Here is a 26,281-nt window from a genome sequence, read left to right as displayed (position 1 = left end):
AACTGGAACTGGAACCATAGCTGACGATGCAAGTCCAGAGAAGTAACCATTACGCCATCTGTTGGTCCCAATTTTGATATTTTTTAAGTGCCTCCTTTTTTAAGTTAGCACAGCAGACTCCCCTATCTGTTGAATAGGCCCCAGAAAGCCTATTTCCTCCTGTGTATCTAAAACACAGTAACTGGCCAGCAGGTGGTTTGGTGATTAAGGGCACCGACTCTCACATGGCCAACCGCAGTTCAAGTCCTTGACCTGGTGGCTTGCTTTCTCACTTTCTGTCTCTCTTGCTCTGTTGTCTATGGTCAAATTAAAATAAATTTTAAAAATTAAATAATTATTTAAAACACATACACAGCAACCTCCACTTTACTTCACAGGATTGCTGTGAGAATGAAATAAGACTGAGGAGTCTAAGAGGCCCAGACAGTCCCTGGCCAGCAGTAAGTGAATTCTTTCCCTTTTCTACTCAGATCCACGCCCAATAGCAGCAAAACTTCCTACAGCCTCAGTTTAACGCCAGAAAAGGCGGGTGTCCCTGGGGACCACAGGGAGCGTGTGTTCAAACACAGAACTCCCCTCGACCCCCAACTGAGGGGGAGCTGACACAAGCATTTCTCTGGCTATTCGCCTACCAGTCAGCATTGAAACCCAGGTCCTCCTTGCTCAAACAGGCCGCAGATGCAGCAATCGCTCCTGGGTTCAAATTCTGGATCTGTGACTTTCCTAAAGTACACGAATGTGGCCGCTTCATTTCAGTGGCCTCAACTTTTTCTCTCTAAAATAGGGATGGCTAATACTTCCAGTTAAGTGTTAGATAAAATCGTGGATCCAAAACTGCTTCGTGTAAGTTTCTGGTGCAGAGAATCAGGCGTCACGCTCCAGTGACAAAACAGCGGGACAAGCACAACCCTTCCAGGCCGCCCCGCCCTCGGGTCTCTTAAGAGGGCGGGGCCGAAACATCGATCACTCGGCACTCCGCTCAGCTCTGAGGCGTGATCAGGCGAGCTGTGAATGGTCGATACTCCTTGTGCGAGCCTCCGACTGGCAGGAGACAGCCACAGTGCCCGAACCAAACGGAACAAATCGTCGCCAGGCCCAGGGCGACGCGACACCGTCCAAACACAAGAGGTTCGTCTGAGCAACTCGAGAACGTGGGCAGTTCTGCCTCCTTAGACGTGGAGGGGTCGGGCAGGGAGGGAAGCACTGACCACACACCATGCTAACAGGAAAGGGAGGAAAGGACGCTCACGCATGCGCTTTAGAGATCCAGAACGACTCGAGCCACGCTCATGCGCTCTGCGAACGTAGTTTAGCCACCACTCTTGGGCTCCTGCTGCGCCAGCTAGGGAAACTCGCGCCTGCGTAGTGTGCTATGACAGTGGTTCCGCGCATGTGTGCTGCCGTCCTGTGGCACGCCATTTTGCGTTTGTGCAGTTCAGTGTCTGTTTCGTGTGACTCTAGAGTGACCCTCGACTCTGCGTTTGTCGTATTTTTATTGCTCGGGGTTCTCTGTACTTCGTCGACTTGCAGTTGAACAGAATGGGGCCGTTTGAGCCGTGGGATTCTGAATGAGCCTCGAGAAATGCAGCCCTAGGGAAGGGACTTGGGAGAGGAAGGGTGAGGCCTCGGGTTGGAAGGTTGGCGTGGGGACCCGGTGGGCTCAGGTGTGTGAGCGCTTGGAGGAGACGTTTTTGTAATGCGGCAAGAAGTAACTCAGCATTAGTGTACTTTGCCTTCCTCAGAAGCCACCAACAGTAAGTCACCGTGCTCAGAAAGGTTAGGTAGAAAGCTTAAGGTCACACCCTGGGCCCAACCTGAGTCTGTCTGTGTGGCCCTTGGCAAAGCCTCACAACTTGTGCCATTGGATAAGGCGGTCAATGAGAAATGTCCCAAACCTTACCGGGAAGTTCCGCAAGACTGTCGATTGTCTCTTTTTTGTGTAATACTGCCTCAATAAAAGTGAAAAAAATTGCAAAACTAGGCATTCCCTTCCCAAAAGCCAGAAAGAGACCTTTATATCCTGGAACCCATTTGGGAAGCCTTTCTAGTGACCAGCATGGTGACTGCTGTTTATGACCAACCTGAGATCCTCTGGGAATCATGGTAAGGTTCTTAGCCAATTTTACTGAGCCAGCTATTCTGGTGTGCTTTTCAGGAGCTCATTTTTAAAAATAACCTAAGTGGGTGACCCAGTAGCCTAAAGGTTAAGGGAGCTGGATCCCACGTGGCTGGCCAAGGTACCAATCCCACTTCATTAGCACAGAAAACCCAGTGGGCATGTGTATCCATTTATGCCCCAACTCCCAAAAGACAAGAAGAGATTGCAGCATGACCACCCCCCCCACCAGAGTGTGCTTTTTCTGTCTCTGGTGAGGACACTACCCTCTAGCAATCAAAAAAACTGAAAATCATGGGGGCCAACAGGTGCCTTGGTGATTGTGGTGCTGTACTCCCACATGACTGACCACGGTTCAAGTCCTGGACCAGGTGGCTTGCTTTCTCACTTTCCCTTTTTCTCTGTCTCTCTCGCTCTTTCCTCTCTCTGGTCAAATTAAAGAATAATAATTATAATAAAAGAGTTTTGTTATAGGGCACATATGCTCACCAGAAAGACAGAGACAGAGAGATAGAAAGCAAGAAATCACCCCCCAAGGGAGGATATCCACACTGCAATCCCTTCTCCATTCTCCTCTCAGGATCTTAAGCACGCACGCACACACACCTGACATATGAGTTTAAGCCACTGGGTCTGAGACTCAAACCACGGTCAACCACATGGTAGTCCAGTGACATAGCCATTATGCTAACTGCTGGTCCCCATAAATACTTCTTAAAAAAAAAAAAAAACTAAAAATTGTTTTAGGAGAATTCCGGAATGGTGGTAGGGTAGCTTCCTAGAAGAATGTATCTTCCAACCAACAGGCACCTACTTAGGCTGTTTATTAAACAGCAAACTGAAGGCTAGATTATATAGTGAAATCTTCATGGTGGGTTTATGAAACCAAGACCTGAGTCCATTAGGACTGTTATATACAGCGTGTACTTGGATTCTTTCTGCTTCATACCACCAAAGATCAGCCTTTTGTAAGGTTCATCTTAGGCTGATTTATAAAGCCAGAATAAACTGTTCTGAGAGGATAGCTCATACAGCCTTTATCCTGACCCCCTTTTCAAGATTATCATCTCATACACCAACAAGCCTTTATGTAAGGCGTTTTTAGGGGCTGAATTGTTAAGGCCCCTGAGGAAAGTTATTTTATGCAGTCAGTACCTGACCTTCCCTTAAAAGCTGTCCCATTTCATGAGGTCACTACAGGTGGCACCCTGGAAGGCCAGTTTACAAAGTCAGGGCATGACCACTCAGGCTGTTTGTCTACCTTCAGAAAAAGGCTTCTGTAACCGACAAATGGTCCTTTAAGGCCAATATCCATTGAGTTCTGGGAGACTGACTTGTGAAGTGAGAATAAAGACCACTCAGGCTTTTTCATATGGCCCATGTTTGGTGACTCTAGGGGTCAGTTTGCCTGGAATATGCTTGTCAGTTTCTTACTTGTTCGGGAATAAATGCCTTTTCATCACCAGAGGGTGTATGCAGTTGCTGGTGAGAGATGAAGAAAGCATCCCCCAAAGTGGGATGTGGACACACATATGTGTGCCTGGTGTGTTTTTCAAGCAGCTGGGGCCAGGATTCAAGCTGAGGTCAGCTATGTAAAGTCTGCCTTCCTTAACCATTAGGCTGTGGGGCCGGCCCCAGTCATAAATATTAATAGCATCCTAATTTGGATGGTAAATTATATAGTTAACTCACCAATACTTGACCACTAGGAAGCTGTCTGTACAACTCACAGCAAACCCTTTTATATGGAGCTCTGGGAGGGCAATTTAAAAGCCAGTCTGTGGTACCATTCTAAAAGACTTTCATACATTGTATTAGACCATGCATGAAAGTGGGTGATTCATAAGAATCAAAGTTCATTCAGCCCACAGTTTGAAGGTTTAGGGCCAGCTGATGAGGCTACAACTTGGCAGAGGGCAGGATGTTGAGCAGAGTGACTGCCTTTAAGTTTCTGCCAATTCTGATCTCCTTTCCCTTTCCCTTTGAGTGAACCCACCAGAACTCAATCACAGGGGCCCCAACCTCATGACCTTATCACACCCAAAGGAGCATCCTGGGACACCATGACGGGATTAAGTTTTCACTTAGTACAACTAAGTCCCAACACACAAAGTTTGGGGGATCATCCAAACTATAGTACACTTCTTGATACTTGACTCGCTCCAGAGTATTGTTTAGTATACTTTTTATAAAAGACAGTTGAGTGAGGGGTTCCAGAAGACCAGTCAATAAAGTTTGGCTACCAAGATACTCAGACTGCTCCCTTCTGGAAAGCTGCTTCATACAGTATGAAGAAGCCTTTCTAATCAGACAGGTATGTGGGGGAATAACAGACGGATTTGTAAAGCCTGGTCATGGGGCTGTTTAGAAAGGCAGTTTCATGTAACCTAAACTTGACTTCACTGGATGGCCATTTCAAATGGTTGCTTGTGTAGAGTCTATTTCGTAATAGCCCATATGAGGCCAGCTCCTCTAGAAGATTCTTCGGGAGAGCCAACATGAAAGTGTTTAACCCGGCCTAAGGCTCATTCTCCTATGGGCCATATCACATGGCTAACAGGAGCCAACATGAGGCTGCTTCCCAGAGGGTTGATTGATATAGCAAACTTTCCCAGCACTACGAAGAAACCACAGAAGATTGGTTTGTAGAACTAGGACAAGACCCAATTTAACCTGACTTTCAGACAAGCCCCAATCTATAAGAAGGCTGGTTTTTAAAACGGGTCATAGGCTACTTTGGAAGGCTTTCCTCAGCCAGGATGTGGCTCCTTTCCCTAAGGCCGTTTGATGTGGCAACTGTTTAAAAGGCCAAAGTGTGAGGTTCTGGGAAGTCTGTGCAACCAGGCTGTAAAACTGATATGGCCAGCATGCCACTTCACCATGGGAAGTTTCTTCATTCTGCCAACATAAGGCCCTGAAGGACGCTAGTGTTTAAGATCAATTGGGAGGCCTTTGAGAGGCCATTTCAAGTGGCTAATACAGAGGCCCATGAAAAGCTACTTTGAAAACTGAAAGTCACAGCTGTCCTGAAACTCCCATGTCTAGGAGACTGTTATACAGCACCATCATAAGGATCTCTGAAGGATTTTTTATGAGGACGTTCACTAAAAAACAATGCTTTTTTTTTTTTTTGAAGAGGTTTTTGCTATAAGGCACATGCGCTTGCCAGACAGACAGAGAGACAGGGAGACAGAAAGCAAGAATCACCACCCAGGGGGGATGGCCACGCCACAATCCCTTCTCCTCCATTCTCCTCTCGGGATCTTGGACACGCACACACACGTGCCCAGCGTGAGTTTTAAGCCACCGGGTCCAGGACGCGAACTGCGGACGACTACATGGGAGTCCAGCGACATAGCCATTACGCTAAGTGCTGGTCCCAGAAAAATGCATTTTTTAAAAAAGTTTTACTGAAGCTATTTCATGTGGCAAAGACGAGACAGTTTTATACAGCCCAACTTGAGACCCTTTTCCAGAATGATTTTATACATGGTCTTCAATATGAGGTCCTTTCCCAGGCCCGTTTGCAAAATAGTACATAGGCCGCCTAATGAGGCTACTTTATGAAGACCAGATGTGAAACCACCTTGAGAGGCCAGGTTATAAAGCAGCACGGGAGGCCACTTTGGAGGCCAGTTTGCAAAGCAGTACCTGAGGTCACTTGGGGGAACCTAGGTTACAAAGCAACCCGTGAACCCTCATTGAGAAGCTGGCTTTGTAAGGCCAGAATGAGCCCTGCAAGGGGCCATTTTATAAGGACACCCTGGAACCCAAGATTATAAAGTCCGTAATCTACATCCCAGGGAACTAGTTTGTAGCCCATTTGAAGTCCTCTGGGAGGCCATTTTATGTCACTTAGAGACTAGTTTTCAAATCAGGTACATGAGGCCTCAGTGGAAGCCACTTTTGTACAAAGGCAAATAAGTGCTCTCAGGAGCCCCTCTTATAGGCCTTTATGAGAAGCCAGGACATAAGACCTCTCCAATCTTTGGATGCTCAAGATGATACCTTGTTGTTTCTTTGTAAGACTCGCATAAGACCCAGGGGATGAGCTGTGAGGCCACTCAGTCTATGGGTCTTGTGTGCTATCTTACACAAGCTAGTGGATAAGACCATGCTGGAAGGTTTGACTGCAAAAGCCTCCAAGAAGACTTTCAGGCCAACATAAAACATTTATGAACCCTGTGGGAGACTAGAGATAAGAACTATCCTGACTGGTTGAGGCCAAGCCACTAGGTCTCTGAGTGCCATCGGCCACTGAACAAACTGGGAGGGATATTCATTATAAACCAAGGACTGAGCTGGGCCTGTGGATACAAAGGTCTAAAAAGCTGATGTAGTCCTCACTCTTGAAGCCAAAGAGTGTTCTGGTCAACACAGCCACTTACTGTGTACTGTTGGACAAGTCACTTAACCTCTGAAATCTCACTTTATTCATCTGTAAAAACCTCATGTGATAGGATTGTGAGGAATATGTGAGATAAAGCATTTTTGTATATAAAGAATGGCACACAGAAAAGGGCACCGATACTGACTGGAGTTTAAGCCCTGTCTGCACAATGACTGCCCATGGGACTTGGAGCAAGTCATTTCAGTTATTATCTTGCCTTTATTTTCCTCATCAGCAAAATAGGAGGGTGAGAAGTAGGGAAAATGGTCACAGTCCTGTCTGCCTCACAGAATTATGAGGAACAAATTAAAATTAGAGGGGAAGGAATGGTTGGGAAACCATGGTGCAGCCTGTGAGACGAAGAACAACTCTTAAATCATTGCTTTTCCTTTAGGACAGGCCTAGGAAGAAGTACTTCAAAATTACTGGGCTAAGAAAAGTCATGACACATTTTTGCATAGACATACATAGAAAAGTACGACGTGACTTTTCCAAAGACCCAATAGAACAAATGAGAAAGATATGTCCTTACCTTCTGTAAAGTTGTAGGGTTCTTTCACCTATGGGGGAGGGGGATAGTAAATCCTTCCTCACAGAATTTTCTTGAGAATTGAACAGCTCAGGTTCCCAGCTTCATCATGTGCTGGCTCATGACCTTGTGGCTTAGTTCTTTGACCCATAAGATCATGGATTTTGGAGCCAGATAGAATTTCAAAAATCTCTGCTCTACCATTTTACTAGCTAAATTACTTGGGGCAAGTTGTTTCACTTCTCTGCTTTTAGCTTCCTTATCTACAAAATGGGAACAATAGTATTAAACATTAAGAGTGATATTTAGGGGCCAGCACATGGTGTGGTAGTTAAGTTGTTAGATTCCCACATAGCCAACTGTGGTTCAAATCCTGAACTCAGCAGTTTGAAAATCATGCCAAGCACACCTGCAAACATACCCAGAATCCTAAGAAGAAAACAGATTGTGGCATGGCCATTCACCCTGGAGGGGTAATTTCTCACTTTCTCTCTCTCTCTTTTTCTCTCTGTCTCTGTCTCTCTCTGTCTCTCTCTCTCTGTCTCTCTCTCTCTTTCTCTCTTTCTGTTGAGCACATGTGCCCTATGGCAAAAACCTTTAAAATAAAAAAGTGATGTATAAAATGTTTAACTCATTCCTGGTTTATAGTAAATGCTTTGTAGGCATGTTATCAGCATTGTGGAGTCATTGTGAGGGTTAAATGAGTGAATCCTTGTAATACTCGCAGTTCTCTGCTTGCCATTATTGTTATTTCTGAGCTTGGAGCAGGGAGGAATATGCTAAAATGGAGCCCCTGGATAGGGATGGAGGTTCCAGCCCACCTTCAAGGGCCACGTCCCCAGCATCCATCATATGTGTCTGTTTCCATGTGTGCTGCTGACTTTTCTGTACACAGAGCTAACAGAAGCCATGCTGTTTCCTGTTCTGCTGTGTGAGTTACCACCTGAGTCCCAGGGTATCCAGGAAATCTAGGTAGGGGTATTAAGTAGATATATTGCTGCATAACAAATCACATGAATTTAGTGACTTCAAACCACACACATTTCCATGGGTCTGGAGTATCCATGGCTTACCTGGGTCCTCTGCCTCAGGTTCCCTTACAAGACTGCAGTTTTGTGGGGTCAGGGCTCAGTTCTCATCCGAAGGCTCAACTGGACAAGAATCCAAGTTCCTGTAGCTGTTGGTAGACTTCAATTCCTGGAGGGCTTTTGGGTTGAGGCCCTCAGTTCCTCACCTGCCGGTGGCTCTAGGCCACCCTCATTTCTTTGCCATGTGGGCCTCTCCAACATGACCACTGGCTTTGTTAGCACCTGCAAGCCAAGAAGGCAGTAGAGAGAATCTGCTAACAAGATGCACATTATCTTATGGAACCTAAACACAGAAGTGATATCCCATCACCTTTGCCCTATTCTCTTGGTTTGGAGCAAGTTGTATTCTTTTTCTCTTGCTGCTATAACAAATTACCATAAACTTGGTGGCTTAAAACAACCAAATATATTATCTTACAGATCTGTAGGGCAAGGTTTGACCCAGCTCTTAACAGGCTGAGTCAAGATCCTGGCGGTGCTGCGTTTCTTTCTGGGGCTGTCACAAAGAACCCAGTTATTTGCCTTTTCCAGCTTCTAAAAGCTGCTTACGTTCCTTGACTTGTGCTCCTTGCCTCTGTCTTGCAGTTTAGCAGCACTGCATTATCTCTGACCATTCTTCTGTAATTACCTGTCCCTCTGGCTCTAACTTTAGCCAGGAAAGGGCCTTCTAGGGATGCATGTGTTACATGGAGCCCACATAGATAATCCAGGAAACTCTTCCAATCTTCAGGCCTTATCCTTAATCACACCTGTAAAATCTCTTTTCCCATGTTAGGTAAAATTCCTAGGTTCTAAGGATTAGGAAATGGGAAGAGAGGCATTATTAGAAATAACAATAACAGGGGCCAGCAGGAGGCATGGTGGTTAAGACACTGGGCGCTCCCACATGACTGACCATGGTAGGGTCCTGGACTTGGTGGCTTCTTTCTCTCCCCGCCCCCCACCCCACTTGTGTCTCTCTCTGACCAAATTAAAATAAATGAATGAATAAAGAAAATTTAATAAATCTTTTTTTAAAAAAGAGAAATAATAACAACAGTAGAAAGATGTTACTGGACTGGTCAGGGCAAGCTAACTGCTGCAACGCACTTGATCTGCACTTCAGTGTCTGAGCCCGATCAAGTTTGTCTTGCTCCAGCAAGGATATTTCTGTCTGGGTGGTCTTCCCAGGCAGCTCTTCTCCAAGAGACAACTTCCTTCCACCTTTGACCTCTGTCATCCCCTAGAGCCTCAATTCATTCCCAGCCAGTGGGTAGGGAGCGTGTGTGGAGGTGTGTGAGGAGGTGTTTAAGAGCCAGGCCTCAGAGTGACATCCATTTACATTAGCTGGAACTTATACGATCATGTCTAATTGCAGTGAAACTGGGAAATTGGCCTAACTCTGTGCCTGGAAAGAAGACAAAGGATTTTAGCTAGCATAGAGCAGAGACTGGCAGTTCACATCAGGCCCACTGGCTGTTTTTGTAAACAAAGTTTTATTGGAACCCAGCTGTGCCTTTGTTTACAGATGGTGTATGCCCACTTTCACACTATCTGGCAGAGTAGGCAACAATGACTGCATGACCTGCAAAGCCTAAAATAATTAATATCTAGCCCTTTACCAAAAAAAAAAAAAATGTTTATTGACCCCCTAATAGAGAATTCTCTGCAAAAAGCATTATGCTGTCTATCTTAGCATCAAATGAGAGAGGAGATACTACAACTGTTAGCATACCAGCTAGAACAGAGTGGCACAAATTGATCATCCTGGTTGCTTGTACACATTGGAGCCTATTCACATTTTAGAATCTGTTCCTAAAGACCAGCTGCCACCCACGTGAGATGCCCAGGTTGATGCCACAAAAAATGCCAACTATGATCATTTTCTTTACTGTGTAGATTTTATTTATTTCCAGGCTTCTTCTGGTGAACTTAAGATTTCGATGGTTCCTTCAATACCTTTACTGAGTGCCTACTATGAACTAGACTGCTTTTAGGCTCTAAGGAAACGCAGAGAAATGTGATATGTTCTTGTCCTGGAGGAGCTCCCAGTCCAGTTCAGTTTGGAGAGATAGACATGAAGGCTAGTTTTTGTAGTACATTGTGACAAGGAGAGAAGAAGAGGTCAAGGGCCGTGGGAACATAAAACACTGTCAATCTTGGCAGGCTTCATCTAGGGTACCATTTAAGGTGGGCCTCAAAGGTCAGATAGAAGAGTTTGCCAGGCAGAGGGGTGTTGAAAGCATTCCAGAGGAGGACAATGCACATTCCTCTCGGAACAGACATTATCCAGGGTTCTCTGAGTGCCAGGTGTGCCCGGCCCTGACCTCAGATTGATGGCAGCCCTACGGAGAAGACCATTTGTGAAAATCGCTGTAGATGAAGTGTGGGAAGCTGTGGGTCTCTACCTGGTCTCTAACTCTCATCTCCCCTCCTCCAGGCACTCGTCTGACAGCTGGCATGGCCCAAATGGCAGAAGACACCCACTATCTTGAAGACCCCCTGGTGGGAGCAGGCCTCCAGGAGGCCCTCAGGGCACTCCTGCCGCACAGTAAGGAAGAGCTGAAGCTGGAGCTGGGCGAGAAGGTGGAGCACAGCGTGCTGATGCTGCTGCAGCAGGCCACGGAGCTCTTCTACGGCGGCCAGAGGGCCGAGTGTCTGCAGACGAGTGAGGCGATCCTGGACTACTCCTGGGAGAAGCTCAATACCAGGGCCTGGAGGGACGTGGACAAGGACTGGCGGCGGGTCTATGCCTTCGGCTGCCTTCTGAAAGCCCTGTGTCTGTGTGAGGCATCTGGGGATGCCACCTCCGTGGCTGCAGCCCTGAGGGCCTGTGACATGGGCCTGCTGATGGGGGCGGCCATCCTTGGGGACATCCTCATTAAAGTTGCTGCCATCCTCCAGTCTCACCTTCTTTCTGGAAAAAGACCCTCCCAAGGCTCAGCCCAGGAGCAGCCCTGCACCAAGGTATGTGAGTGAGACAGCCCCTGAGCTTTCTTTCTTTCTTTTTTTTTCTAATATTTATTTATTTAATTTTATTTATTCATTCATTTATTTTAATTTGACCAGAGAGAGACACAGAGAGAGAGAGAGAGGGAAAGTAAGAAAGCAAGCCACCAGGTCCGGTACTCGAACCGCGGTCAGCCATGTGGGAGTGTCCAGCACCTTAACCACCATGCCACCTGCTGGTCCCGCCCCTGAGCTTTCTAACAGTCCCACGGCCCCGTTTTCCTAGAAGCACCAGGTCAGCTCTCCCTGGAGTGAGACTTCTAGGCACTCACCCATGCAAGCTGAAAATAACATCTCTATGGAGGGAAATGGAGCAACTCAGTCCATTTTCTCAATAGGAAAAAGTATTTTATCCCAGTGTGTGCAAAAGCAGTGCCCTTTCAAGAAAGGGAGAGAGGGGACTTAGTGGCTCCTGAGAGGAACAGCTTGACGGGATCGTGTGAGTGACAGCTGTGCCCATTTCGGCCAGCCTCGTCTCAGTCTGGTGTGGACAAGCCACCCACTTTCCTGGGCGCCCCAGCTCTGTGCTGCTGAGTTTAGATGAGATGCCACTAGCTAATCTGCTCCCACGACTACAGGCCCTCAGATCCATAGCTTTGTCACTTTGGATACTTTTTTAAAAGTTCATTTGTTTCCTCTCTGAGCAAGAGACAAGAGAGGCAGTGCACCCAGCAGGGTCTTGATGCCATGATCTGTCTCCAGCGTGTGTCCTCAGATCACAGGCACATATATACCTGGCATGTTAACTGATATTTTAATGCACCCTCCAGGCACAAGAGGTTCAAATCTCAATGCCGGCCCACAGACCCCACGTACAGCCCCTCCACCCAAGGCATCTACCTCCTGCGAGCCTCCGTGTCCTTGTTTGTAAATTGGCAGAGAGCTGATCCTCAGAAGAAAAGACTAAGAGAGTATTTATTGAACACTGACTAATGAAATCATGGGATGTTTTTGACGTTTTTCTAAATATTTATGTCATCAGAATTTCCTGTAATAAATATTATTTTTATTTAAGAAAAATGCAAATGGAAGTCATTAAACGCGCATGTGATGAATGCATGTGGCCAACATTTCCAGTAAACCAGAGAATGAATATCTCTATTATGCAAGGAATTATACAAATCAATACGGAAACAACTTGAGCCCCAGGAGGTCAAAGACCAGGAACATAAACAGACAGTTCACAGAACGGAAATAGATCTGTTAAACAAACATGTGGGAAAACGTTCAGCCTCACCTCTGGTTAAAAAAAGTAAATGCAAATAGCAGAAACAGGGAGGCAGCCGACTTTGGCTATTTGATTAACAAATCAGGTTTTATAACCTGATGTTGTCGAGGGTACTGTGGGGCCAAGGGAACGGTTGCCTTTTTACAGGGCAGAACAGACATGCAGATCAAGGGGCAACTATCTATCCCCTTTGGCCTTAGGGTGCACACTGTCCTTCCTCCACCAAGTCTGTCCCATGGGAATATGTAGGTGACCTCATGGCCCGGACTGTCCCCTTGGTGTGGAGCAGTGTATGTAGCAAAGGCTCCGGAGTCAGCCTGGCTGGGTTCAGATCCCACGCTGCCACCTGCTGTCTGTGACTTGGGCCAGTGTCTTGGCCTCTCTGTGCCCCCTCAGCTTCCTTGCCTAGGAGACATGCCAGGACTGAGTGTGACGCACAGGACAGCCCTGCCCGCCCTTCTGGAGCACATGTTCTCAGTGGCAGAAGGACACTTTTTCTCTCAGGTAGTGAGCAGCACGCGGGGCTGCTTTTGATGGGGAGTCAGGAAAGCCCTCCTCGACGAGGAGGTGTATGAAAGTCAAAGCCCAGCTTAGAGGACTGGGACAGTGTGTAGAGAAGGGAGCTCGTCTGTGCCAGGTGGTCCTGGGTACTTCACACTTGTGGCCTTGTTTCCCAGCAGGTAAGGAAATCGAGGCTCAGGGATGTGACTCAGGTGCCATTAGGAGATGATTGCCCCATTAGTGTGGCACAGCCACTGCTAAGCCACTGCAAGGGCTGAAAACAGCGTGGGAACTGCTTAGGCCAGTGACTGGATGGGAGAGGTGGGCGGCATATTCATGGTGACTCTTCTTACTGTGGTTCAGGAGATGCATATGGAGGAAGGGTGGGAAGGAACATATAGGGACAGAAATGCTTTCACTCCAGGTGGTGAAGTTGGGGATCGTAAGTTTTCCTTTACTGCAGAATTGCCACAAAAGCAGTGTGTTACTTTTATAATAGGAAAACATCTTTAATGAAATGGCAAAAGAAAAAACACCTTGAAAGGAGATGATAGGAGATAGCAGATAGGAGGATCAGTAATGCCAGCAAGGGTAGTCATTACTGTTATTAGCAACATCAAAGCTCTCCTGCCATTGGTGCAGATTCCTACTGGAAATCCTCCAATTTGGACTTTCTGAGGTTGTTGCCATTTTGATTTTTTGTTTGTTTTAAACAGAAGGCAAGAAATGAGCAAGGTTCGATTCCAGATGTGACGTTGGAAAGCACAGTCCCCCGGCTTCGCTGTCCGTCCCTCCAGTATTTCAGGAAGCATTTTTTGGTTCCAGAGAGACCTGTGATCTTAGAGGGCGTGGCTGACCACTGGCCGTGCATGAAGAAGTGGAGGTGGGTGGTCACTGAAAGGTGGTGAGGGCCCTCTTCCATTTTCCTGTTCCCTAGGACTCCCTGAATTCCTCTTTCCACCATCCCCAAATCAGCATAGCCTGGAAGACACTTCACTACCAGCCAAGGGGCTGAACACCAATTCGTGTGCCAGGTCAGAAGATTCGAACTTCCTACAGCAGGGGCCGGTCTCCTGAGAAGTTTATGCAATTTTGCAGGATTTTAGAAATGTTGCGGACCTTCTCAGGACCCTGAAGATAAGCATAGAAATAGCCCAGAAGACAGCCCCTCTTTCTCCAGGGTCCCGAGGTCTTTTGTGTTTTCTGTCTCCATGTGTCTGCTTCTAGTCCCACCTCAGACTCGGGGTGGAGATGGCTCAGGCAGCAGGAGAGTGGCCATAGTGCCACGGCTGTGCCTGACTCTGGAAATGCGGAGTTGTGTCTCAAGGCAGGCTGGCCGAGTCGTTCCACAGAGGTTTTGTAGAGGGAGTGGTTCCCACCGAGACTCACGTGGGAGAATTCTGCCTGCAGAGCCATAGTCTCAACAAACATCGTCATGAGCTTCACTGTGAACCAGGTGCCAGCACAGGCCCTTGCCAGGCTTTGTCTCATCTTGTCCTCCCTGGTTCCCATGGACCAGGCTTTGTCATCACTCCCACTTTATACATGGGGAACAGGGACTCAGGTTAAGTGATTTGCTAAAGTTCCCATGGTCTGTGGCTGATGAGGCCTGGAGCTAGTCTCAGGGCACCGGAGTTTAGAGAACAGGAACTTGTCTCTCTGTGCCTGTCTCTCACACACACATACTGTGCACAGTAAGTAAGGCATCTCAGCTGAGTAACAAGGCCAGCAGAGAGAAGGGAGGGAAATAGCTCAGCCAGGCAAGCCAGGTTTATTAGATATGTTTGCAAAGCTACACAGCCCTGTGTGTTAGCTGTGTGACCTTGGCCTGGGAACCTCACCTCCCTGCATCTTGAGTCTCCATTCCGTGGAATAAAGGATTACAGTGCTGTCTACCTCGTGAGGTTTTGTAAGATTACAGGGGACCAACTGTCAAGCGCACTCAACACCATGCCCAACAAACATGCATGATGGAGACAGTGATGGTAGCAGTTGTGGTGATGGCAGCAGTTGTGGTGATGGCAGCAGTTGTGGTGATGGCAGCAGTTGTGGTGATGGCCTTGTCTCTGACAGCTTGGAGTACATCCACGAGGTGGCTGGCTGCAGAACCGTCCCAGTGGAAGTTGGTTCCAGGTACACAGACGAAGAGTGGTCCCAGAGGCTCATGACAGTCAGTGAGTTCATCAACAAATACATCGTGAATGAGGTAAGCTGTGTGCACACCTCCCCCCGTACCTACACGGCAGGGAGCACAAGCCATCCGGCAGCTCACCCTGGGTGAGTCCGAGGGGTCGTCTGGAAGTCCGTGGCCAGAGCCAGACACAAAGCCGCTGTGCAAGCAGCTCAATGGCAAGACAGAAGGATCCAGTTCAGGTCCTTTTGTTTTTGGTACAGTTCAGTGGTTTCTAGTGTATTCATGAGGTTATATAACTATCAGCACTATCTAATTCTAGAACATTTTCATCACCCCACACGAAACCCCGTCCTCGTTAGTCATTTCCCATCTCCCTTCCCCCGGCTAATCTGCCTTTTGTCTCCACGATTTGCCCATTCTGCCCATTTCCTATCAGTGGAGTCATACGAGATGCAGCCTTTTATTTCCGGCTTCTTTCACTCAGCATGAGGTTTCCAAGGTTTCCCCTTGCCGTCGCCTGTCAGTGTGTCATGCCCTCCTGTGGCTGAGTACCCTCTCATTATCAGATACATCACGGTTCGTTTATCCGTCCATCCACTGACGAGCACTCGGGTTGTCACCACTTTTTGGTTACTGTGAAGCGCTGCCTGACCACCCACGTACAGGTGTTTGTGTGAAGGTTTCCATTTCTTTTAGGAACACGCTGGGAGTGGAATTGCTGGGTCATACAGAAACTCCTGTGTTTAACCCCTTTGAGGAACCACCAGACCCAGTTCCATAGCAACTGTATATGTGTTCTTTCAGGTTTTTGGCAGGGAGACAGAGGGTAGCTTCCTCTTCCTGAGTCCCTGGGGCAGAGAACATAGATTGGCCCTTGAGACTCCAAACCATTCTGTGGGCTGGGACTAAGCCAGGCCTGTCATGGGGACACAGGCCCCTAGGGGGAGGAGCTGCCTGCCCAGATCTATGTCCTGCATGGGAGGGAGATTGAGTGTGGCACTCTGCAGGCTACTGCATACTCCCCACAGCCCAGCTCCCCAGGAGCCCCGGCCTGGACCCCGCAGAGTTCTCATCAGGCTGACCACGGACCTCTGCTATCAGAGCCCAGACCACTACCACACTGGAAGTGTGAACTCCTAAGGGGCCCCCTGAAGCCCCCCTCTTTCACCCTTGAACTCCCAGCCTCTTCCAGACACTCACTGCAGTCCTCTGGGCCATGGCCTTCGCTGGCCCACAGACATCTTTCCATTCCTGCCTCTGTACTCCCCACTCCATTCTCCTTGTTTCATTTGTTTTAATTTGCCAGAGGGTGTGTGCTCTCTCTAGAGAGAGACAAAGACGGAGAGAGGGAAAACAAGAAAGCACTCACACACACACACACACTGAAATGGTCATGCCACAATCCCTTCTCCATTTCTCCCTCTGTCGGGATTTTGGGCATGTACATGCACGTGCCCAGCATGTTTTTCAAATCGCTGGGCCTAGGACTTGAACCATGTAGTCAGCCATGCAGGGTCCAGCTGCTTTAACCACCTAGCTATGAGCTGGCCCAACTCCCCACCTCACTTCCACATCTAAGTCCCCTATCTCCTAGAGGCCTGGGAAAAGAGCCCATGACCTAGAGAAGTACCAAGTTCCCCCATCCACGTAGGCTTTTAGCAATGAGCCTGGGTGGAAGGGCCTTGCTGTCGGCCCTGCTAGGTGGAAACTTGACTTCCAGTGCAAAGAGGTACAGAGGGGCAGTCTACAGGGTGGTGAGTGGCAGGCCTGTGGGCAGGGAACACGGGGCAAGTCCTGCCTGTCCCCATTTGTCCTTGGCTGGTCACTTAACCCCACCCATCATCAGCACCTTGACAGCCGGTCAGTTAGGTTTAGTTGGGATTAATCAGAGGTTGCTAATGCAGAACTCACAGCCCCAGCATCGTGAAGATTAAAACATGCAAAGCTCTCAGCACAGCATGGCCAGTGCTTGTCCATGTAGCCGTTAGCACCCTTTGGCTTGGTGGATTGTGAAGTCTTTTTTTTAAGAAAGAATGGAAGGGACAGAAATTCGAGGCAAGTCCTGGAGAGGGGCCTTGCTCTGCTCCCAAGCTGAGAGAGCCTCTCAAAGCTGCTCAGGCAAAGCCTGCTCATTCCCCTACTGAAATGGTCATGCCACAATCCCTTCTCCATTTCTCCCTCTGTCGGGATTTTGGGCATGTACATGCACGTGCCCAGCATGTTTTTCAAATCGCTGGGCCTAGGACTTGAACCATGTAGTCAGCCATGCAGGGTCCAGCTGCTTTAACCACCTAGCTATGAGCTGGCCCAACTCCCCACCTCACTTCCACATCTAAGTCCCCTATCTCCTAGAGGCCTGGGAAAAGAGCCCATGACCTAGAGAAGTACCAAGTTCCCCCATCCACGTAGGCTTTTAGCAATGAGCCTGGGTGGAAGGGCCTTGCTGTCGGCCCTGCTAGGTGGAAACTTGACTTCCAGTGCAAAGAGGTACAGAGGGGCAGTCTACAGGGTGGTGAGTGGCAGGCCTGTGGGCAGGGAACACGGGGCAAGTCCTGCCTGTCCCCATTTGTCCTTGGCTGGTCACTTAACCCCACCCATCATCAGCACCTTGACAGCCGGTCAGTTAGGTTTAGTTGGGATTAATCAGAGGTTGCTAATGCAGAACTCACAGCCCCAGCATCGTGAAGATTAAAACATGCAAAGCTCTCAGCACAGCATGGCCAGTGCTTGTCCATGTAGCCGTTAGCACCCTTTGGCTTGGTGGATTGTGAAGTCTTTTTTTTAAGAAAGAATGGAAGGGACAGAAATTCGAGGCAAGTCCTGGAGAGGGGCCTTGCTCTGCTCCCAAGCTGAGAGAGCCTCTCAAAGCTGCTCAGGCAAAGCCTGCTCATTCCCCTCTGCCACAGGTGAGGTGAGTGGCTGCTCTGCCCCTTCAGCCTTCTTCAGAGAACTCCTCAAACACTGGGGCCTGATCTTTTCATCCATCCAACTGGCAAACATTTTCACAAAACGGTAATACATAATGCAGGTAAAGACAGGAAAATGGGTGCTCATTTTAACTGCTGGTAAAGGTACAAATAATTTAATTTGGGGGGAAATAACAAATAACCTGGCAGTAACAATTCAGATTGTTACTCATACCCTTGACTTTTTTAAGCCTATACCACATACATGCGAGGACCTGGCTATCAGGCTGTCTGTTGAGAAGCTGTGGCATAACAACCAGTTTGTCTACAAGTAGTTGAATGAATAATGTTGTTTCCTGTTCACGTAATATTACGTAGCCATCAAAAGAGTGAGTCAGATATGTACGAATTAGGCTGAAAAATCAATTTCCAAGTAATACATAAAGGAGCCACAGGTGACGTGGCATATTAAGTCACTGGACCCAATATGGCCAAATGCGGTTCGAGTCCCAGACCTAGCAGCTTGCTTTCTCACTGTCCTTTTCTCTGTCTCTGTCTCTCTCTGGTGAGTACATGTGCCCTACAGCAAACTTTAAAATAGTAATAATAGATAAAATTAACTTAATAGTTTTTTACAATATGGTATTAGTGCCATTTTTCTTTTTAAGCTATCACCCTTGTGTGTGTGGTCCCCTTATTTTTCTTTTGTGGAAACAACTTCAGGAGCACACAGTGACTTGCTCGGGCACCCCTAGAGGCAGAGGCAACATGAGGTTTTGGGTTTCCAGGCCTGCCCATGAGGCACCAGTAACATTAGCTCCTGCATTGCAGGAGGAGACCATGCAGAACGGAGTGGGGACCGTTGTCACTAGGTGGTTGGCACAGGTGGGAGCTGAAAGCCGCTAAACAGCGGCAGCATCATCAGGTGTCTGTCCATCCCCACTCACGACTAGCTGTGTCACCTCTGGTTTTTCTCCTGTGCATTAGGCGAGGGACGTCGGGTACCTTGCTCAGCACCAGCTCTTTGACCAGGTAAGTCTGAGACCGCATTCCACCTTCTCCCCCCTGCCTTCCTAAGCTCTAACTTGAGAGGGTCTCTGAGGCTTTGAGGCTGAGGCCCAGGGAGCTATCCAGCTGCTGTGTCTGGGCCAGGGCTGCCCTCACTCCCCTTCCTGACCTGGTCACCCAGGCCCAGCTGGGGCTGTGGCAGATCAGTGAGCCTCCATGCCCGAAGTTAAAGGAGCAGAGTGTGGTGGGTGACCTCCCTAGACTGGGACTTACAAGTCCTGCCTACTCCACTGCTAAGTGAAGAAATGGGGATTCTAACTGATCAGGCCCCTACTGCATGACCCAAGACCACCTGTCCCCTGCCCTCAGTCGTACTAGGGCATGGCTTCTCCCGGGACAGGCAGCCATGGTGGGGACCATGGTTACACTTGACCTTGTGCTGGAGCAGCCCTTTTATATCCCACCAGGATGAGAGGAAGTGTAGCCAGGAGTAATACCACATACATGCGAGGACCTGGCTATCAGGCTGTCTGTTGAGAAGCTGTGGCATAACAACCAGTTTGTCTACAAGTAGTTGAATGAATAATGTTGTTTCCTGTTCACGTAATATTACGTAGCCATCAAAAGAGTGAGTCAGATATGTACGAATTAGGCTGAAAAATCAATTTCCAAGTAATACATAAAGGAGCCACAGGTGACGTGGCATATTAAGTCACTGGACCCCATATGGCCAAATGCGGTTCGAGTCCCAGACCTAGCAGCTTGCTTTCTCACTGTCCTTTTCTCTGTCTCTGTCTCTCTCTGGTGAGTACATGTGCCCTACAGCAAACTTTAAAATAGTAATAATAGATAAAATTAACTTAATAGTTTTTTACAATATGGTATTAGTGCCATTTTTCTTTTTAAGCTATCACCCTTGTGTGTGTGGTCCCCTTATTTTTCTTTTGTGGAAACAACTTCAGGAGCACACAGTGACTTGCTCGGGCACCCCTAGAGGCAGAGGCAACATGAGGTTTTGGGTTTCCAGGCCTGCCCATGAGGCACCAGTAACATTAGCTCCTGCATTGCAGGAGGAGACCATGCAGAACGGAGTGGGGACCGTTGTCACTAGGTGGTTGGCACAGGTGGGAGCTGAAAGCCGCTAAACAGCGGCAGCATCATCAGGTGTCTGTCCATCCCCACTCACGACTAGCTGTGTCACCTCTGGTTTTTCTCCTGTGCATTAGGCGAGGGACGTCGGGTACCTTGCTCAGCACCAGCTCTTTGACCAGGTAAGTCTGAGACCGCATTCCACCTTCTCCCCCCTGCCTTCCTAAGCTCTAACTTGAGAGGGTCTCTGAGGCTTTGAGGCTGAGGCCCAGGGAGCTATCCAGCTGCTGTGTCTGGGCCAGGGCTGCCCTCACTCCCCTTCCTGACCTGGTCACCCAGGCCCAGCTGGGGCTGTGGCAGATCAGTGAGCCTCCATGCCCGAAGTTAAAGGAGCAGAGTGTGGTGGGTGACCTCCCTAGACTGGGACTTACAAGTCCTGCCTACTCCACTGCTAAGTGAAGAAATGGGGATTCTAACTGATCAGGCCCCTACTGCATGACCCAAGACCACCTGTCCCCTGCCCTCAGTCGTACTAGGGCATGGCTTCTCCCGGGACAGGCAGCCATGGTGGGGACCATGGTTACACTTGACCTTGTGCTGGAGCAGCCCTTTTATATCCCACCAGGATGAGAGGAAGTGTAGCCAGGAGTAGAAGGCAAAGGTCACAGGGGTGTTTCCACTAGTGGAGGGCCACCTGGGTCTTCACCTCGGGTCCCTAGAGGTGTGTTTTCACCTCTGCTGTTCAGAGCACCTTCGGGGACCTCTGAGCAGCCTCGAGCCTGGGTCCTCATGCAGCATGGCACAAGCAGTTTTCTGGGTCCTTCTCTGCCTACAGAAAGGGAATCTCAGTGGCTCCCACCAAATTCTTGCCCAAAAGCCTCATTGATTTTCCTCCCATGGACACCAGGTTTGAGAAGATTTTGGCTATCATTTTAGGCCTGCCTTCCAATTTCAATCGCATCTGGGGAGCATCTGTTCTCTCGGGAACTCTGAGTCATTGGCCTGTGATTCTGATTACATGATCTAGTCAACCAGTCACCTCTCAGAAATCCTCGTGATGTCATCAGGAACCAATCAGAGTTTCTGCTTGGCACCGTCAGGGCCAGATCTGCTTCATCCCAGCCTGAAGCAACAGTGTGTGTGGTGATAGAGGCCAGAGGTTCTGAGCGGCCTTTGCAATCTTTTAAATAGCTCGAGGATGCCCACAGCACCAGGAACCTCAGACTGTGAGCTGCTTTGTTAGCGTAAGCAGCAGACACAGCAGCTTTCCAGCATTTCTGCGGAGGTGATTTCAGAGACTGTTAGAACAGAACAGCATCACCTGGGCCCAGGATCCCAGGAGGAGAACATTCTAGCCTTTCTAGGCGGCCACTTGATTTCTTAACAAACAACCTGGAATTACAGTGGCTGCTCCTGAAGGAAGGGCGATGCCTCCCTATAGGCATCCCTTCAGACTGGCCAGCACTTGCTTCCTGAACAGACCTGAGTCCATCTTGGGACCATTTTTATACTTTTCAATCTTCAAAAGTACTGTTGGTTCCATCCAGGGTCTTGTGAAGAATCCAGACATCCGCAGGTGAGGGCTGGCAGCCTGCTCCAGTGTGTTCAGTCCTAGAGGGAGCCATAGTGCCAGCCATGGGTCTGTCAGGAAGTGGTTTCTTCACTCCAAGATCCTGGTTCTTTCCAGAGGCCAGGCTACTGCAGCCCTGCCTCACCCCAAACCTCAAGATTGTCTGATGGGCTTGGCAAATGGCTCTGAGGCTTAGAGATGTTGTCTTGCCCTCCCTGTGTTGTGAACTCTTAGAGCACAAACTCACACCTCAGTCTGCCCCTCTCAACAAGAGAGGCACCTTCTGGGCCCAGTCCCTGTTTCTGCCAAGTGTGGGAACAAATGCCCCCTGCCAACCCTGGGCCTTCAAAAGGAGGACTTCTCAGAACTGTCAGAGTGCTGAGCCTCCAGAAGAGGGCATGGAGCTGGGGAAGGAAATCAGGGTGGGAGAAAACACTGGCGGAGACAGAGTGCTCGATTTTTCCAGCACCATCTCGTCATGTCTGTGGTAGTGGCTGGACAAGTGAGTCAGCAGTGCTGCCCACGTCCATCTGCAAGCCCTCACATCACACCCTCCTAGATGCCCCCTTCACAGCCCAACACCAACTCACTCCCAGCTGGGTCACAGGAGCGCTCTCCAGCCTTCCGCTCACCAGCGGCGCTGTCGGCAGAGCACGCACCTGCTGCTGCCCGGCTGCCCTGCCCCAGAGAATGCCCAGGCCACGCCCTCACCACCGGTTACTGTTTTCAGCCTTTGCTTATTTGATTAGTGGGAAATGATGACTCATTGTTGATTTAATTTGGGTTTCTTTGCTAATGAGACTGAAACCCTTCCTCATATCTAATTGGCTTTTATGTATTATCTGGTTTTGTGCTTTCATTATTTCTGTAATTTTTGTACTGAGATCTTCTGCTTCCCTTAGTAATTTGTACATTAACCCCTCTTTCACCACAATAAACACAAATAAGTTTCCTAGTTGTTGGTTTTTAGTCCACCACAATGAGTACAAATAAGTTTCCTAGTTGTTGGTTTTTAGAGAACCGATTTATTAATTGAAGTGTACCAATTGTGACTTCTTTACCGTTAGTAAGTTTTTCTAATAATAACCTAAGATTCTGTTACTAAGAACTGATATATATAGTTTTTCATTTATTTCTTTCTTCCTGGAGCACAGCACAGACAGACCCAGTGTACCTAAGTCTCTGGGGTGAACCCAGAACCTTCCTTTGGGGTCCACCATGTGGCCTGTCGTGTTTTACCCCCCACCACTGTCCAGCCCCCACCATTAATCAATCTTGAAATATCTTACTCTCCAGAGATTTGAGAAATATTTAGTCCCGTTTTTGTTTTTCTTTTATTTGATTTTTTAAAATTACTTAATTCTTTAGAAAAATGAGACTGTACCAAGCAGTGACCAAAGAATCATCATCCATTCTACACCTTCTCTTTGGTCTGATCATTCAGAAATGCAGTGTTATCAGCTATGACTGTTGTTGCCTGTCACCTCTCATTATTTTTATCTGTGTATTCACCACAGTCTACTTCCCCTTCCACATAAATTCAAGACCCCTTTTTAGCATACTGATTTGCCACATCTCTGAGGCCTGAGCAGAATTCTGATATTCTGTGCCGTGTTGTCTCTGTCTGCCATCACCCATTTGGTACACTACACTGTCCCCTGATCTCCACATCTCATTTGTTACCAAAGAAAACATTGTGATTGATTTTTTTCCTTCTACCTGTGTCATGATAGGGTCCTGACTCACTTGCCCAAATAACTGCACACAATCTGGAGATCTTTCAAGAATCAGACTGCTAGCTATTGCAGATTCATGTCTTACAAACTGACAAAGTATATAGGTCTTCAAAACATGGCTTCAGTTTTCTTTTCTTAACAATCTTTAGGTCTTTTCTGATGCAACTGATTTTTTAAAAGGAAAACAGACTGAAGGGATGTCAAAAGGTTCATAGAAAAATGGAATTAAAGTATGAGTTTGTTTTGGTGCAAAAAAATTTTCAAATCCATGCAGTTTTTTTTATAATACACATTTTTAATGAACTTTTTGAAGATCAGACTCTTCTATGAAATGTACAAATAAAAAACAAAAGTACAGCCCTTCTCTATTCATTGTATATTGCTTGTTTGTTTGATCTTTTAAATCCCTGTCCGATGGATACAGCAGTAGTGTGCACTGGCTCTTTGGTCAGATCGTCAGTTGACTTCGACCTGGTGGTCCCAGGCCTGGGCTCAGTCTTCCTGTCTGCTCTGACACCCACAGATCCCAGAGTTAAAGCAGGACATCAGCATCCCCGACTACTGCTGCCTGGGCGATGGAGAGGAGGACGAGATCACCATTAATGCTTGGTTTGGTCCCCAAGGAACCGTCTCCCCGCTTCATCAGGATCCCCAGCAGAACTTCCTAGTCCAGGTTGGAGTTGTTCCCCTCCCTACCCCAGCCACATGGCCTGGCCATTACCCCCCTTTCCACACCAGAACCACCAAAAGGGATGTGGACCAAAAAGGAAAAATGGTATGAGGTCCCAGGTAGGGCCCTCTCCAGATGTGGCCCCTCCTGGCTCAGAGCTCACCCTCTGGGATCCCAGGGCTGGGAGTACTCTTGGGGGTGGGTGAGCCCCTGTCATACACCCCTGTGCCTCTCTTCTGCCCTCCCCTGCATCCCATCATCCGAACCAGGCCAGCTTCGAAGAATAAGAGCACTGCAGGAAGGAAAGGGGGCTTCTCTGCCACTGGGTGGTTTTCCCCCAGACCCTTTCAGAGGAGCAGATGTGCCTGCTTCAAGGGAAGAGCCTCTGTGCTGTTTGAGGCCGCCTTGTTTCTGTAGGCAGAGAGAGGTTTAATCAATGAGGACATCCTTCTGGCCCAGTGGACCAGTCCTAAGAGTCAGGACCAAGAGAGGCAGGAGTCAGACAGCCCTGAGCACCAGCCCAGCCACCTGCCAGTGTGGTCAACTTGGGCAGGTCACTTAACCTCTGTGTGCTTCAGTCTCCTTGCCTAAGAAATGGGGGTGACAGTAAGCCACCCAGAGGGCTGACCTGGTTAGACATGAAGCTCGTAAGCAGTGCCTGGTTTGGCACAGCCAAGTGCCAGGCTCCGTTTGCCACAGGAATGAAGCTCATCATACGGTAGAGGAAAGCAGACTGTTGGAACTCTAAGCGCATGTGTGCTGGGGAGGTGCAGACAGTGCAAGGAACAGCACGTGGAAAGGCTGAGGAGGCAGGGAGGATGTGGGGTCCAGGGACCTGCAGTCTGTGGGACGGGGGGAGATGAGGCGCCAGCTGCCTGACCAGTTCCTCTCTTCCCAGGTGATTGGGAGGAAGTACATCCGGCTGTATTCCCCTCAGGAGTCAGAGGCTTTGTATCCCCATGACACACACCTTCTTCATAACACGAGCCAGGTGAGAACTCCGGGACCCGGGGTGACACTACAGACTCTCCCTCACTTGCTCGTTGTCCCTGTAGCCCAGCAAATGGCTTCTTTTCTTCCCTTCAGGTTGATGTGGAGAATCCTGACTTAGAGAAGTTCCCCAAGTTTGCCAAGGCCCCATTCCTGTCCTGCATCCTGTCTCCTGGCGAGATCCTGTTCATCCCAGTCAAACACTGGCATTACGTGCGGGCTCTGGATCTGAGCTTCTCCGTCAGTTTCTGGTGGTCGTAGGCAGGATGAGAACTGGAAGGCCTGAAATGCGAACTTCCTTCACAGATCCACCTGTTCACTGCTCTGTGCCCAGCCTGGCGCTGGGTCCCGGGACCTACAGCAAGACTGAGTCTGTGCCCTGAAGACACCTTCTCTGCCCAGGGGCAGTCCTGGATCCGAGCCCCAGCACTGACAGGCATAGAGTGGGGAGTGCCCTGGAAGGGCACACAGGACAAGTAGACACACTCCAGGTCAGGGGTGTGTGTGGAGAAAGGCAGGAGAGCCCATGGAGATGACTGCCTGGCATCAGGAGGCTCACAGTGTTTGGGGACCGGCAGGCAACGCGTGCAGTGGTAAAGCGGGTTCTGAGGTTGGCCACTGGGTCAGCCGGGCCCCACTGCTTACCTCCTGTGTTGCTTGGGCCAAGGGACTTCACCTCACTGAGCCCCTGGTGCCTGCATCTGGAAAATGGTGTGCTGGTCCTCACCACAGAGGGCAGGAAGGGGTGCACAGGCAGTGCCACAGCCCCTGCCACCACCACTCGCCTCCATTACTGCCGTCCTCCCATGCTCCAGTTATGATGGGCTGCTGGATGCCACAGCACACCTGCGGAGGGGCCTGCTCAGGAGCCCGGCCCACCACTGGGCAGTGGGAGATTTCTGCTGTCCTGGCTATAGAGGCGTTAACCTGCCCACAGAGAAGCACACAGGTCTGATAGCTTGGTGGGTTTTCACCCACACCTGGCTGCAGGCTTCCCAGTGAAGCAGCAGAACCATCCCTGGCACCTAGTACCCCCTTTCCATCACTACCTCTTCAGGGGTGCCACTCTCCAGTGAGGGTTGTAGGCCAGGGAGAGACCCAGGCTTCAGGCTTTCCAGAAACTTGTGTTTATGTAAGCATCAGTTAATTTTGTTTTATGTTTTAACCATTAAGAGTTTCCCAGCCTTCTGACAAAAGACAGGCAGGCATATTCCAACAGCTGACACCAAGAAAGTGTCGACACCTCCATTTGCTGGGAAACACAGTTGGTGAACATTTCTGCAGTACTGTCTGGATTTTGACAACATATCAGTACCAGGTGAGGTAAACGGTAATTGA

General features: G+C 48.8%; 1 protein-coding gene and 1 pseudogene across 2 annotated transcripts; one reads left to right on the top strand and one right to left on the bottom strand.

Moving 5' to 3' along the window:
* The first annotated feature begins 983 nt into the window (after positions 1–983).
* KDM8 (lysine demethylase 8) lies at positions 984–26,164 on the top strand. 2 transcript variants are annotated; one of them, XM_014587733.2, is made up of 8 exons: positions 984–1,128; positions 10,543–11,069; positions 13,557–13,723; positions 14,914–15,046; positions 18,868–18,912; positions 23,807–23,956; positions 24,852–24,944; positions 25,040–26,164. In XM_014587733.2, exons 2-8 carry the CDS (start codon positions 10,563–10,565, stop codon positions 25,202–25,204), a joined length of 1,260 nt encoding a protein of 419 aa, XP_014443219.1. In that variant the 5' UTR covers positions 984–1,128; positions 10,543–10,562; the 3' UTR covers positions 25,205–26,164. The 2 variants fall into 2 exon arrangements, with proteins under 2 accessions (XP_014443219.1, XP_006148325.1); XM_006148263.3 differs by lacking the exon at positions 984–1,128 and having other exon boundaries at positions 10,401–11,069.
* On the bottom strand, positions 22,938–23,656 carry LOC106734830 (single-stranded DNA-binding protein, mitochondrial pseudogene; annotated as a pseudogene).
* Positions 26,165–26,281: the final 117 nt, after the last annotated feature.

The sequence above is a fragment of the Tupaia chinensis genome, unplaced genomic scaffold (genome assembly GCF_000334495.1).
Source record: "Tupaia chinensis unplaced genomic scaffold, TupChi_1.0 Scaffold000231_1, whole genome shotgun sequence".
NCBI lineage: Eukaryota > Metazoa > Chordata > Mammalia > Scandentia > Tupaiidae > Tupaia > Tupaia belangeri.
The sequence above is the reverse complement of the archived record's forward strand: the minus strand, read 5'-3'. Positions and strand labels throughout refer to the sequence as shown.